The 14226-nt window shown below is 35.5% G+C and overlaps 1 protein-coding gene across 1 annotated transcript; it reads right to left on the bottom strand.

Moving 5' to 3' along the window:
- Positions 1–55: 55 nt before the first annotated feature.
- On the bottom strand, positions 56–6819 carry LOC149021852 (ACT domain-containing protein ACR10-like). Its single transcript, XM_089150030.1, has 6 exons — positions 6611–6819; positions 6268–6486; positions 5976–6081; positions 2645–2978; positions 864–1148; positions 56–767 (listed from the first exon to the last, which is right to left on the bottom strand). The coding sequence occupies exons 1-6, from the start codon at positions 6762–6764 to the stop codon at positions 630–632; spliced, it is 1236 nt and encodes a 411-aa protein (XP_089006156.1). The 5' UTR covers positions 6765–6819; the 3' UTR covers positions 56–629.
- Between the last annotated feature and the right edge of the window lie 7407 nt (positions 6820–14226).

Below are 14226 nucleotides of genomic sequence, written 5' to 3'. Positions count from 1 at the left end.
CAACATTTCAGCTTAAATTGAACAAACTTAATGATCAAAGAATTAAACAAGTGTAAAGACCCACCACATACATGGTTGCAAGTTGAAGCATAAGGTCAAAAAGATTGACATAAAGAACACCAAGGATCACTCATTCAATTTTAAGACCTAGTCAGCGTAAATTTAATTTCAAAATTAAAAATCTATATATAAGAATCCATTGTATGGATGTCATATTGGGTAAGTTGGACCGGTAAAGCCATACACAGATTGGTTCAAAGCGTACATTTTCATTTAATAGTCAAAGAACATCTAGGAATAAGAATCTTAGATTCCATTCAGTCTATGTATAAAAACCATGGGAACTACTGATACTCTTCATCTCTTCGTTTCTGAATAACATCTCTCGTCTGTGATCTGTACAGCCAGGTTAGTAACCACAGGATCCTATCAATCATGAAACAGCTTTCCCATTCCCATTCACATTCACATTCACGGACATATATATGTCAATCTCATTCTTTATATTTACTACCTACTGCTTCTAGAAAATCAAACTGGACTCACTAAGAGGCTGCAGGTGAAGAAGCTATGCTGTACACTGGATTGAAGAAGCTCCTACAGAAACTGGTTAGGACTGACAAGAGCGTTCAGTTCCAGCCCATTAACATCTTTGTGACTTCCTCTTCAATCTTCTCCCTTGCCGCCAAAGGGTCGTCCCCCTCATCAAGGAGGACTCTGTAAACTTCCCATTCCCGACCCCCAATCATGTGTCTCCCGATCTCGGCCTGAAAAAAGTTAGCATCATTAATTGTCAGGTATAATAATTGGAAGGAGATCCATCCATTGCATGGACTAAAACACTATATCAGCTAAGAAAGTACCGAGAAGATGCAAGTATCAAGCATCTTGAGTGCAAGGGTGATGTCATGAAAGACAAGGGGTCGTCCCTTGCCGGATAATTCTACAGGGTTTGCAACCAGAAGTTCTGTATCAGGACCTCGGCTAACCACAGCTACCCTTAGAGGACGGTACACCTCCATCCCAATGCGAGACTTTAAAGCATTTTGCTTGCTTGGATCAACTATCTTCTTTCCATCTGCTTGCATTATGAACAAATCTATCTCACATTGTCTTCTTTCATTCATGGTGAAACGACCATAAGAAATCTGGGAAACAAAAAGCTCTGATTATTGGAAAATAAAATCACCAGACCTTGCTCATACGCATCCGCTTTTACCAAAAGAAGAAAGAACAACAAAGCAAGACCAAATGAGATGGATACAATATAATGGCATATAAAGCTAGCTAATACATCAAAACAAAACGAACATGCAGACGCACTGCAGGACCTACTTTCAATTTCCGTTGGAATACTTTATGACTTAAGCAACAAGAATAAGATGGTTACAAAGATGAACAAAGTTCAAAATTGACAAGGAGTCAGCCATAGCAACAACCTGTGAGATAATTCAAAATTTACTACATTCATAATATAGCTTCTCACTCAGTCACCCGACTATTCTTATTCTGTTTTTCTTTTTATAGAAAAAATAAAGAAGGGCCCATTGGTTTTCATTGCATGTAAATGTACAATATCCATAGTCCTTACTAGATAGGTCATAGCCAAAGTAAATAGAAATGATTATCCAACCCATCCAAGGAAGAGAGATATAATGAATGGTCTCAATACAATTAGCACTGCAATCTATAACAAGATTTATCATAGAATACTCCAAATATTTTGCTCAGTTTATAAATCAACGAATAGGTCAAATTTTGGAAAAGTTCATTGGAATGTAAACAACTGTTGGCAGCAGTTTATGAATATCCTCATATTCTATTTCTAAATTGCTATTTTCTCAAGCTCTTCAATTTTTATGGAATTTTTGACAATCCCACAAAAATATGGCTATAAATATATAAAACACAAGCTTGTGAATGAGGATGTGAACTTCAATGCACATCTGTGCCACATAATTAGCAGAGTTATAGCAGCCTGGGTACTGTGTTATGTCTTCAGAATATTACAGGTAAAACAATCCAGCTAAAATCTGATCTAACGCCAAACATACATATTATTTTTGTAAAGAAAATAAAATCCAACAAGAAAAAGTAAAACAAATGCTTAACCGAACAAATTGAGAATTTCAAGTAACTAAGGGAAACTTTCAGCGCCAACCCCCAGTAACCCCCTAATATTAATGCCACCCCCTGCGTTATCCAATTTATTAACCAAACCCCCTATTACTAATACCGTTAGTCACAGTAAATTTTTATTTATCCATTTCCATACCCCCACATTCTAAGGGAAGAAGATGGCAAAGGATAGGGGAAAAAAAAACTTGTGCAAGAATGGAAATAATGAAGATACAAGAATGGAAGAAGACTGATTGCAGACAGTAGAAGAAGATGAAGACAAGTTGAGCATAGGGTTTCTCATTCAAGGGTATTCTTGTCTTTTTGAAAAGTTTAACTTGCTTACGTCAGCACTTAACTTTGATTTCCTAACAGCAGGGGGTGTCACTGATATATTTTTCCCCTATAGGAGGTCTAATTGATAAATTGGGAACACGGGGGTAGCATTAATTTTAGAGGGTAGCTCAAGGGGTGGCGCTGAAAATTTCCCAGTAACTGATGATAAGTTTTAAGAATTGTTTATTACCTGTATATTATAATCCTTCAAGGTTCTCATAATGTCATAGAGGAGCCCTTTGTGATCTTGGCAACAGATTTGGACAAGTGTGTGAGCAGGGCTGAGGGAATTGTCCATTGTAACAGAAACATTGTTGGCAATTGAAGACCCACTTGACTGATCTTCAGGCAGCTCTAACCTGAACATATCTTCCATGGCAACAGGGAGAATTGGAGAATTCTGTGAACATGTGGCAATTTCAGGACCAGCCAATTCTATCTCACAACTGATCATTGCCTCCTCCAGAACATCTGCCAGACGATCACACGTTTCTTTTCTCCTTTGTTTTGTATGCATAAGTTCCCTAATCAAGGATCAACAAGTAAGAATACAAACATAAAGCAAAGTAGTAGTGAAATAGGGAAATCACAGAACAGTTGCCAGGGAAAAGCAACTCCATTTGCAACTTCTATGATAGTTAACGTGTTCTCAAAAAACTTTAACTGTTATCATCAGAACCCTCCAATTCCAAACTCAATCTACATTCACACACAATACCATCCTAACAACTAGATTAAATGACTAGTTATCATTTTCCAGTTGAGATCCTCTGTTTTTCACATTTGTTCTTCCTTGCCCCCAATCATGACCATTCATATGAGGACTGTCAAGTCTGGTTGATGCACTTTTTGTGTTTGCCATGGTCGATTGACATTGTGTGGACCTATATTGACAACATACGTAATCACATATGGAATATAAAATCTTCTGTCAGACAACATCAGAATGGCGATATTGGACACTCAAGACCAAACTGTAATGTTAGTAGGCAGTTAAGGAAAAATATACTAGTACTGTCTGTATGCTACTTGGCAATATTCTATTGGATGATGATGATGCATTTTATTTATAAATAGCAGTAACATAACTTCAGATTTATTCTGAGATTTCTTTCATGGTATGATCGGGTTGATTTGGTCTGTTGGGTTCCTGTATGGTTTTTGGTTATGGTTCCTGTTTTCTTGGTTTCTTGCACTTCCGGTCCGGTTTCTCGGATTTACTCTCTCTTTCATAGGTTGTTTCTTGGAGAACAGGGTTTTGTTTCTGTTTCTTGTGGCAATTTCAGGGTTTCTTTCTGCAGAGCTTTAACGGCGCCCGATTCTCCTGCGTCTAATGTTTTGCTTCCTCCGTCCTCGTCTTCTTTGTCTGCTCTAAATCATTTGTTGCCGATCAAACTTATTTCTTCTAATTACCTTGTTTGGAGATCTCAGTTTATCTCTCTTTTGCACATTTTGGGTTTGATGAGTTTAATGAATGGTTCTTCCACTTGACTGCCGGAGCTTCTCTCTGAATCTACCAGCGATTTTCCCTCGACTCTGTTAAGTTGGCTTCTATCTTCCCTAACAGAGGATGTCCACACACAATAGTTGGTCTGTCTTCGGCTTCTGAGGTCTAGAATTTTCTTAAAACTATGTAAGTGTTTCATTCTCAAGCGCGTGTAATGCAACTTTGACTATCTCTTAGAAAAAAGGATCTGATTCCAAGGAGGTCTATCTCCTTTGTTTGAAGAGAATTTTTGATCAACTTGCTTTTATAAATTTTTGAAGAGATTTATTCTGATCTGAAGATTTCTTTCATAGACTCACCTGTACAATGCAAAGAATAAAATTCCTCTATTTTTTCTGAAAGAGAAAGGGGGGAGGGTTTAACTTCTCAATTATCTACAGAAAATAAATTGATTGGGGTCTAGATAAATAATCAGATGATCAAGCTTTCAATCGCTAATATAATAGAATTTAATATAAGACTTCTTATTTTAAGTGGACAAAATGTTCCAAGACTATTCATCAAAAGCAAAGTGGTTTTTGAAGGAAAGTAATCAATCAAATACCATAAAAGGAGAAATATCATACAGCCCAAATTAGCAAAGCAGTTCATACTGGTAACTTGAAAACTATTTGCTTGCAGGGATAATAGTGGAAATATCTGGAAGAAAAAAAAGCGCTTTGCGAAAGAATCGTGTGGCACAAAAGGTTTGAAGGTTGGGTTTTCAGTCTTCCATGCCTTCACCTAACTGTGGAAGAAATAAGGAGAGTCTAACACTCTTTATTCCATCTAGAACTGTTGAATGGGGAAAAAATAATATCTCAACGAATTTACAACCCCCCCCCCTTTTTTTCTTTTTCTTTTCCTGTCATTTGCTTCACCAATATAAGAAAAGTAAGTCAAACAGTAAGTACTCCATGATATTAATGAAGAAACTTAACACAAAGGAAGCAAATTTCTTCTAGGCTGTTAATTTTAGTCGTTGTTTGGAAGACCCGTTTAAAGAGCATCCCAATTATGTGAGTAAAACTAAAGCAACTGGAAAGGCAGGACAGCGATGAGATTCAATTACATGTTTACTGGACAAGAGAAACAATTATTATAATTGGATAGGAAGACATGAAGGAGAATAGGGACAGAAAATGTGGTCACTAGAGAAATAATAAGAAAAAATCCCCAAAATATCCTTATCTTCTGAGACACTCTTTTGCTGTTTTTAAATCCAACAGTTATATTTTTATCCTTACAAAGATATACACTTCAAAGAGCATTATTTACCCTTGAAAATCGAAACAGCCTTTTTAAGACTAATGCCCAAGGAAATTGTTTTAAAGGCCAAATATTTGTAATTGTACACTCCTAAATAAAACAAATGAGTACTTCTCTGGATCCTGGAGACAAGAAAAAGAATTACAAAACAAGTAGGCTTAGAAGACAAAATAAGTCTAAAGCAAAGGTCGAACTTACATTTTTAAAAACTTAATCTACCGTCTTGTAGATCTAATCAATTGCCCTAAAATAAATGGAAGGCAAATAATAACATTTAACATGACTCAGAGAAGAATACATCACAATAATTAGCAGTTTGCACAGACAATCTTGCAAGACGGCGAATTTCTACTTAGTTTCAGAAATTACAACACCCAATAATGTGTAAATTGATTTTTCATACAGATTCTTCCAGAATTTAACAAAATACAATCTGTTGATACAGAAGTTCAAATTATTGACCACGTAATCCTGTTTTCTGGGGGAAATGATCTCTCTTTCCATATGATTAGAAATGAAAACCACCTAACATTCTGAAGATTTTAGTCATGGATAAGATTTTCCCGCCCAAAATTTTCTTTGTCACAAATGAAAAAATTCAATGAATAATAACATTTCAGTGTTGAATTAACCGCCAAAGATAAGATGATTCTTGCCAACAACACTCACTCTACCTAAATTGACAGAGACCAATAGCATTCAAGAAGACAATAGAACAGATAATTCTTTTCTTCCAAGTGGGAGAAGTTGAAATGAATAATCACACCTTGTGTCTGTGATGTAGAAAAGATCCACTACTCTTTCATCTGGTGTGGTCGATACCTTGACTCTCTTGATTATGAGCTCAAGCTCGCAGAGTACTTCTGTGACATCTACCAAATCACCAAAATAAACATGTACCACTGAATTAGAAATAAAATAATGCCTGGATGAATCAAACTTCGCAACCTTGCGTGAAATAAGGAAAATTCTTAAAACTCCATAGCCCAAAAATAACAGAAAAAAGGGGTTTGGGGTTTTGGTTGGGGGGGGGGGGGGGGGGGAGAAAGTACACCTACCGTGCAAAAGCCCTCTTCTATTAAAACAACAGAACTTCAACAGGTAAATGTCAGGAGGCTTCTGCTGCTGCAACTCCGACCTGTAATAGTAGATTCCTGAAGCAGAATTACAAGATGGACATGCCCCAATTAGTCTGCTTTTCAATAAATCCCATCTCGTCGTGGGTTTTCCTACTACCCAGAACACGATGTAGCACCATTTCCCATCCGTTGAAACATCTTCACCACAAAATCAAAGAAAAAAGAAAGAAAAAAAAAAAATCAACACCCAAGAATTCAGAGAGAAAATGCTAAAGAAAGAAGCGAAAGAAGAATATTTTGTGAATCCCTTGTCAGTTCTTACCTCCTCTTACAATATTCAAGCCAAAGAAAAGTATTAAACGGCATAGATCGCAACCCAGACCTGTTTTGTCTGGGCAGTTTACAGTAATGACGGTAGGATCACCTGCCTTCTCTGGTGGCGTGATAATAACCACGTCGTCATAAGGAATACCCATCTGTCTCCCTCTTCTCCAGTCTTCCAGGAGGAAGAAACCCACAAACTGTTTTCTTTTTCAATGTTTTGCTCTCAAACAGTTCCTCCTCTAACTCTTCCTTGCTTTGATCTTCCCTCACCAAACAGGAAGCAGAAGCAGATTAAGAAGACAAGACATGCGTTTGTTACTTCTCCTCTAATCCACCTCGATGGAACCGAAAGATTATCTATCAAGAAAGAGAGAGAGAGAGTAATAGTAGAGATTGGGTTTGTTTTCCCCTTTCTCCTTCACATGTTGTTCTTCTTCTACAGTTCTCTCTTTCACTATCGCACACACTTTACACTACAGTTAGACAACTGTGTGAGTGGTGGGACCTAACTGGTATTTTGATATTTGAATCTCCGGAGAATCGGACAGTATCCCACCTTCCCCGTATATGAGATCTCGGCTGGTTCGTGACTCGTTTTATTCATTCTTAATTTCTCTGACTCGTTTTTTAACATAGAAATCCCTCCACTCCAGCTAACCCAATTTTGTCATGCTTTGATTGCTCCTAGTCAACTCATTCTATATATTCTTAATATGGAATCAACCATTAGGGTTAGGGTTTATTCGGATTGACAGAATCTAACTTGGTTTGGATTCCAAATCTAGGAGTGATTACTGCATAGATAAAAAGGAATCTAGATTCAAAAAATAAAAATACTTTATTCATGAGAAAATGTGAATTCTTTGTCTCACTATCATCTGACACATGAGTGTTAGAAAATCATTTTTCTTGGAGTGAGGAGCAAAGTGTTTTCATCTAATTTCTTCTTCCCAAGTGTCTTATCAGAATCTCAAGTGACACTCAGTTTAATCAATTGGTGCCGGGTCTCGGTTGTCAAGTTTCATATATTGTAGTAGTCAGATCAATCAAATTTTCGACTGATTCATCTCAACTTCTATCAAGTTGAAATTTGAAAATTTTCATTAAAACTCAAACTTTGTGAAAATGATGGAAAATCAATTTGAACTGTATAGAAAAAGACATTTTTGTTTGTAACTAGTTTATTGATTTCTTACATGCCTTAGTTCTTAATTCACAGTTTTAAATAGCTTTGTTCTTGATTAGCAAGATACCATCAAATGGAGATGAATCATAAAATGATATAAGCAAACTTTCATATACCGTTCAAGTGACAAATAACGGTCATCATACCTTACTATGTGTTATCGAGAAAAAATACAATTTCTTTCTATGTGAGTCATTAATATACACACAGCTCCCAATCAATCAATGATTTAATCCAAATCAAAATTGGATTGAAAGTTATGAAAAGAAACTAGAGGTCGAAAGCAAAAATAATGAGGTGTAAAGAAGTTTGAATGGAGAGTCTCAATGCATGCAATGTAGGTAAAGTGGTTTTGATCTTAATCCTTCAAAGTATTTTAAGCAGTAAGCACCGAATCAGAAGGGATTAATATGGGTTTAGTTAGTGTCTTTTCAACTTTTGGTGCTCATTGGCTCTTTTTGATCATCCATTATTGAGATTTATACAGTGATAGCAGGTTCTGACGACAAGATATGACGTCCCATGTTTGCTCAGCAACTATCTCAGCAAAATCCAACCACATGAAAATTTATCACGGTTTAGGGTTTACCATATGGTCCAATTGGCATAGGTAGGTAAAAAATTCGATTTTTTTTTTTTTTTTTTTGGTTTTGCCAATTCCGGTGGTTTGACCCGACGCATACCTGGCTGTGGTGGGTGAGTTTCCCAGCGAAAATTCGATACCGGAACCTTGTTTAAGCGAACCCTCCTTACCACTTGGACCAACCCCCGTTGGTTATGATTTTTTGTAAACAAAGAAAAAGATGAAGACGTCTACTAACATGATAATTCGATATTGTATTGAATTTTCATATTCTACAATTACTTGATCCCTATGAAATATGGTCACCATAAAACTGATCAGCATGAGAGTGATATGGCGAATATTGTGAAACCATTGTGTTGAGTCTAGTTATATAAATATAACACAGTGTTTTGAAAAGAATATTTCACTTCTTAGTGTTACTAAAGGTTCCAATAATTATTTAAGGAAAGAAAAAAAAATTCCAATAATAGAATTTTTTTGGTAAGCCAATAATTAGGATTGAATTAAAGTTAGTTAGATCATATTCTCTGATATAATTCTCACTTCAAAGACCTATGACTCATGCTAAATTCTGAAGATCTAGCAACAATATTATTGACAATATTTAATACAACAGCAAAGGACATTCTTATCTGATGATTATTTTTTATCTTTTTAATATTATTTTTGGTAAATATCCTTTTAATAATGATTATTATTATTTTTGGCATTACCTTACTCCCTTTCCCTCTACCAAAAAAAAAAAAAACTCCGTGACCTTACCCTACTTAATAAATAAGAAATAGAAACAAACAACCTAGTAATACTCATGGGTCATGGTGGAACATGTGATGGTCGTAAGTACATGTAATTATACATTTAATTCACTGGACCTGGTTGTAGTGTTGGACCCCTTGTTTGGTTGACTGATGGTTGTGAGCCATTCACACTTCGCGTTCACACACTCATATCATAACCTTTAGCCGATGGGGAATGCTACATATACCATGGGGAGTCAGAGACTCGAACCCACAACTTCTTTATTAAGAGGTGAAACTATCCTTAAATGATAAAAAAAATTTGAACTTTTTTTTGGTTGGGTTAAATGCTTCCTCCAAATATTTAAAAATTCCTAAGCGTGCACTTAGCACCGAATCACAAGTGATTAATATGGGTGGTGGGTTAAGATTTATAGTGATATAGGTAAGGATGACAGGATGACATCCAATGTTTGCTCAGCAAAATCCAACCACTACAATGCAACCACATCAACTTGATTTCTTTTATTTTATGAGACCACCAAATGTATCATTGTTCATGTTATCTCATAGTAGGGTATTAATAAATCAAAGTTAATGCTTAGAGAACGAGGGAATCAGAGTTAGAAGTGTGCATAGTAGAGTTTGGTATTAAAAAGAGGTATTTATAACCAACCTATTAGGAGTAAAGGAATACAACTTGTCCTAGTCAACAACGCAAGCTCGCATATGGTTGTCCTCATAGGACGAGACGAGATAGGTGAAGTACCGAACTTGACAGGGTGACATGCCAGCACTGAACACAAGTCTTGGGGCTTGACAAAACAACTATCAGACATAATGTGCAGGAGCCCCCCGCCTGTCCATATGGTTGGCCTGATATTGGCTTTGTACCAAACCAAACTAGGCTTTCGATATAGTTGGTGGTTGAAATGGTGTTTGGTGCACTTTAACCCAACAAGTCACATGTATGGACTTTGTACTTCCGCTAGTAATATCAAGCCAATACCGAACCAAATGCGCTGTATAGTCTGATAAGCGATAAATAGATAAAATAAACAAATTCCATATTTCTCAATAAAACTGATCAACACGAAAATTATATGACACCAAAGGAGATTGAACATTGTGTTGAATCTAATTTTATAAATAGAATATATTGTTAGTGTAGATTAAGATTCCAATATTAGAATTGAATTGAAATTAGCTAGATCATATTCTTTGATACTGATTCTCACTTCAAAGACCATAACTCATTCTAAATTTTTTTTGAGTAAACAAAGGGCATCATTACCTGATGATTATTATTATATTTCTAACAATATTATATATCATTGTTGGCCTTACCTTACTTTCTCTCTCCCCATGGCCTTACCCTACTCAATAAATAAAAAATACAAGCAAACAACCTGAGCTGTACCCATGGGTCAGGGTGGAACATGTGATGGTCACCTACCATTCTAGTAACCTTTTAATTAAACAAATATATGTTTTTTTTTTTTTGGGTAGAACTAAAGAAATATATGTAGCTATACATCTATCTCACTGGAACAAGCTGGAGTGTTGGACCCTTTTTTCACATACCGGTTGCTTTTCGGGTAGCAATTGTGGGTCATTCATACTTGGCATACGCACACTTCTATCATAGCCTTTATCGCGTGAATTTTATCTAGAATCCCATGAAGAGACAATCTTTACCATACATAGGGTTAGAGATCGATCTCACAAAGCATGGATTCCACAGAGGTCTCTATCCTCTCGACTACTACAACTAGAAGGATTCTATGGTTCTTTTAACATAAAAAACCTCAAAGATTGAAAGTGACTCAAAACTAAAAACCGTGAACCCACAAAGGCTTTACCTTCATCTATCAAACAAAATATTGCTAGATTAACATTTTGTCTTTTTTCTTGAATAAAGGATGTGGACAAGTGTCGACGGAGATCTCCAACCAAACTCTATATCCATTTTGAGTTGGATCAGATTCAATATACAATCAACCCCAAATTGCCTTCTCACTAAATTTTTGAATAAGAATCATGTGATTTGCCCTAGGGTTGGATTGTGATAATCGATATGGCCTAAACAAGTAACAAAAGCTACAGTTTAGGGTTTTTTTTAACCTAATACCAATTGGTTGTTGTCAACTTCAATTACGATTTCGATCTAAATTCGAGAATCGGCCGATACAAATCGTTTCCGAATCATGCTCTTTACTACTAGGATTAGAATATAGTTAAGATCTTACCTAACATGCATTTAGTAATTCTTTTTGTTTAGATTACTTTCCTTTCTCATGAAGGATTGGAAAGAAAGATTGTAAAATTGACAAGTAGAAACTAGAATCTTGGAGCTTTTTGGGTACCAAAGAAAGCATGCCTCTTAGGTAAAGATCAAGAAAGCATGTTAGTGTGATGGATTCTTACATGTCCAACAAAAGAACAAAAAATTAAAAAATAAAAAAATAACACAAACAGTATTATTTGTGTTTGGTAATGTGAAATGAGTTTTAGACATTTTGACTGCAGAGGCTTGTGAAGTGTTTGGTGGGGGACCAACTGAACCAACCAAAATTGAATATGGAAGCTGTTGTCACATTGAGTGACTATGTTATGTCAGCCACAGGCCCACAGTGTGGGAGAACCTTAAAAGTTGGAAGAGAGAGATTCTTCATTTTCAGACAATTTCTCACTCTTTGATCAAACCAAAATTCTTTTAGATGGCAAAGTGAATGTGAGAGAAGAAACAAGCTCTACAAGTCTAAAGTAGTGAAATTCAGTTAGACTTTCAGGCAACCTGGGTGGTTGTGGATTTGGATCTCAAACAAACAAGTCTTTGTCCAATATGATCCACCCATTAAACTATTATTTTTCTTCTTTTTTCTATGAAAAATACATTCAAAGGAGAAGAATAAAAGAATATGTAAAGACAAGAGAATCAAATCAATGATCTTCTGAGAGAAAATTGCATCTCCAAGAAGGAAAAAGAATTTTGACTCTAGTCCGACAAGATACAAAATGAATATCTACCCCTTTATTAAAACCTGACTTGCTCACCATTTCATTCTGATTTTAAATTAGATCTTATTAGAACAAACATTAAGAAATCATAAGCAGAAATGGAAACAAATCAAAACAAGACAAAGATTTACTGTGGTTACTGGTTAGCACGTCAATGTTATATGTTATGTCTATGGGCAAAAAAGAAGAATCTTTATTATGTAGGAAAAATATTACAATCAAGATTTATCAAACAATCAACAAAAGGGAATTACAAAAAAAAAAACTCTCACCAAAACCCTAAGGTGAGAATCATTCTATCTCCTATCAAACTACCTTGATGTAGGTCTACTTTCAAAGATTCGAACCCATGCCAAGACCCTAAGGTGAAGATTCAAACCCATGCCCAAGACCTCTATGATCTTTAGTACTTCTACATTAGAGGCTGTCACTACAAAAACACGTTCACGAATTAAGAGTTAAGACATGACAATCGTGGCCTGGCACAATCAAAGAAATAAGACAAAAGGAATTAGGCGTCAAGACTCTAGACTCCAGGGGCTGGTGGAACTGCACCAACCACTTTTTCTTTCTCACCTAAACTAAATACAATTTTTAAGCAAAAAAATTTAGAAAAGTAGATCATCTCTCTTTCTTCCTTATTGAAAGTTTGGAACCTGTAACATCAAAGTTGAATCCTTCCCCCCTATTCTCATATTCTCTCATGCTCACCAACCGTTTCAACTTGCATTAACTAAAAGAAAACACTTATTAGGTATACCCCAAAAGACAATCTACCATGCTTGAACTGCAATGCACTAGCATCTCATAATCATATTATCATAAAAAAAAAAAACTTTATTTAATAGATATAATTACATTATATGCATAAATGAAAATTTTTCTTTCCAAAAATAAGATTGAGGACATAATTTAGATTAATCAACTGTCAAATTTCAGACTCTAATGATACCCCTTTTAACCCCTCCTCTTGTGAAACATCCCATGACCTCTTAAGATCTCTGCTGCTCAGAACTTCTTGGACCACCTTTCTCTGTGGTCTACGAAATTCCATTGTACCTACTTAGCTTTCATGATTTTGGATTTTCTTACCTTTCAGATTTTCAGGTAAGCAGATTTTTTAAAACCCATGACCTTCCTTGTACAAAGGAAATAGCATGTTAACATTAGGTTGTTATCACACCAAGAACCAAGCATACCATTCTAAGGATCTTAGTTTAATTACCATTCTAAGTTATTGCTTATCCTTCACTTGGCAGCACTGGTAAACTTAAACAAACTACCATACATAAGTTAACAATGCCTTTCTTGCAAGAGATACTGCTACATACACGGTTAAAAAAAAAAAAAAAAAACTGTTTGGTTCTACTGATTTTAACAAGTGAATCTTTGAAAAATCATTTGGTTACTCTCATTTTGACAAGTAAATTTGTCTGAAAAATTGTTTGGTTACCTTGATTCTACCTGAAGCATAACGGAGTAAAGAAATTGTACATGGCCCCATTAAACTGCTAGCCGTAGTGATTCTCAATACCAATGGTGCCTGTTGGGTCAAACATCTTAGAGGAGATGAATGGTTACTGGTATATTTTGTCAACACAATAACTTTAAAGGAAAGTATTGGCATTGGTGAGGCTGAAGTTAAAGAAACAATAATTTTAAGGGCCTGTTTGGTCACTTAAGTCTGGAGATTTCAAATATATGGAGTCATGGTATATGAAATTAACTATTTGGTTAGTCTAAATCTTTGGAATGAAATCTGTGGATTCATCTTAAAAAAATATTTATGGAATCGTGGTTCAAATGTTTAACGCTTTTATAGAAGGGATGAAATCTCTAGATTTCACTTCATACCCATAAATCTACAAATTCACGTTTTTAGTGTAAAAATGTGAATATCTAGATTTTATGAATCCAGGAATTCACACAACCAAATATGTATGAATCTCAAATCTTTGGATTCATGTAACCAAATAGGCCCTAAACAAATTATTCATTGATATCTGAAAAGGGATTACAGACAGGATCACTTGTTTTCCATCACTCAAAAATTTAGTCCCTAAATGCTCCATAGGAGTTAAAGA

The sequence above is a fragment of the Hakea prostrata genome, chromosome 3, assembly GCF_041222555.1.
Source record: "Hakea prostrata isolate BN-2017 chromosome 3, UWA_Hpros_2, whole genome shotgun sequence".
NCBI classification, from domain to species: Eukaryota; Viridiplantae; Streptophyta; class Magnoliopsida; order Proteales; family Proteaceae; genus Hakea; species Hakea prostrata.
The sequence above is the reverse complement of the archived record's forward strand: the minus strand, read 5'-3'. Positions and strand labels throughout refer to the sequence as shown.

What these genes read in the sequence shown, in the direction of transcription:
- LOC149021852 (XM_089150030.1), bottom strand. Translation starts at nt 6,764, where the DNA reads ATGGGTATTCCTTATGACGACGTGGTTATTATCACGCCACCAGAGAAG. An exon ending in TAGAAGAGGGCTTTTGCACG is followed by an intron (nt 6,082 to 6,267) that starts GTAGGTGTACTT and finishes GTGATTTGGTAG; the next exon opens with ATGTCACAGAAGTACTCTGC. An exon ending in TGAAGGATTATAATATACAG is followed by an intron (nt 1,149 to 2,644) that starts GTAATAAACAAT and finishes TTTGTTTCCCAG; the next exon opens with ATTTCTTATGGTCGTTTCAC.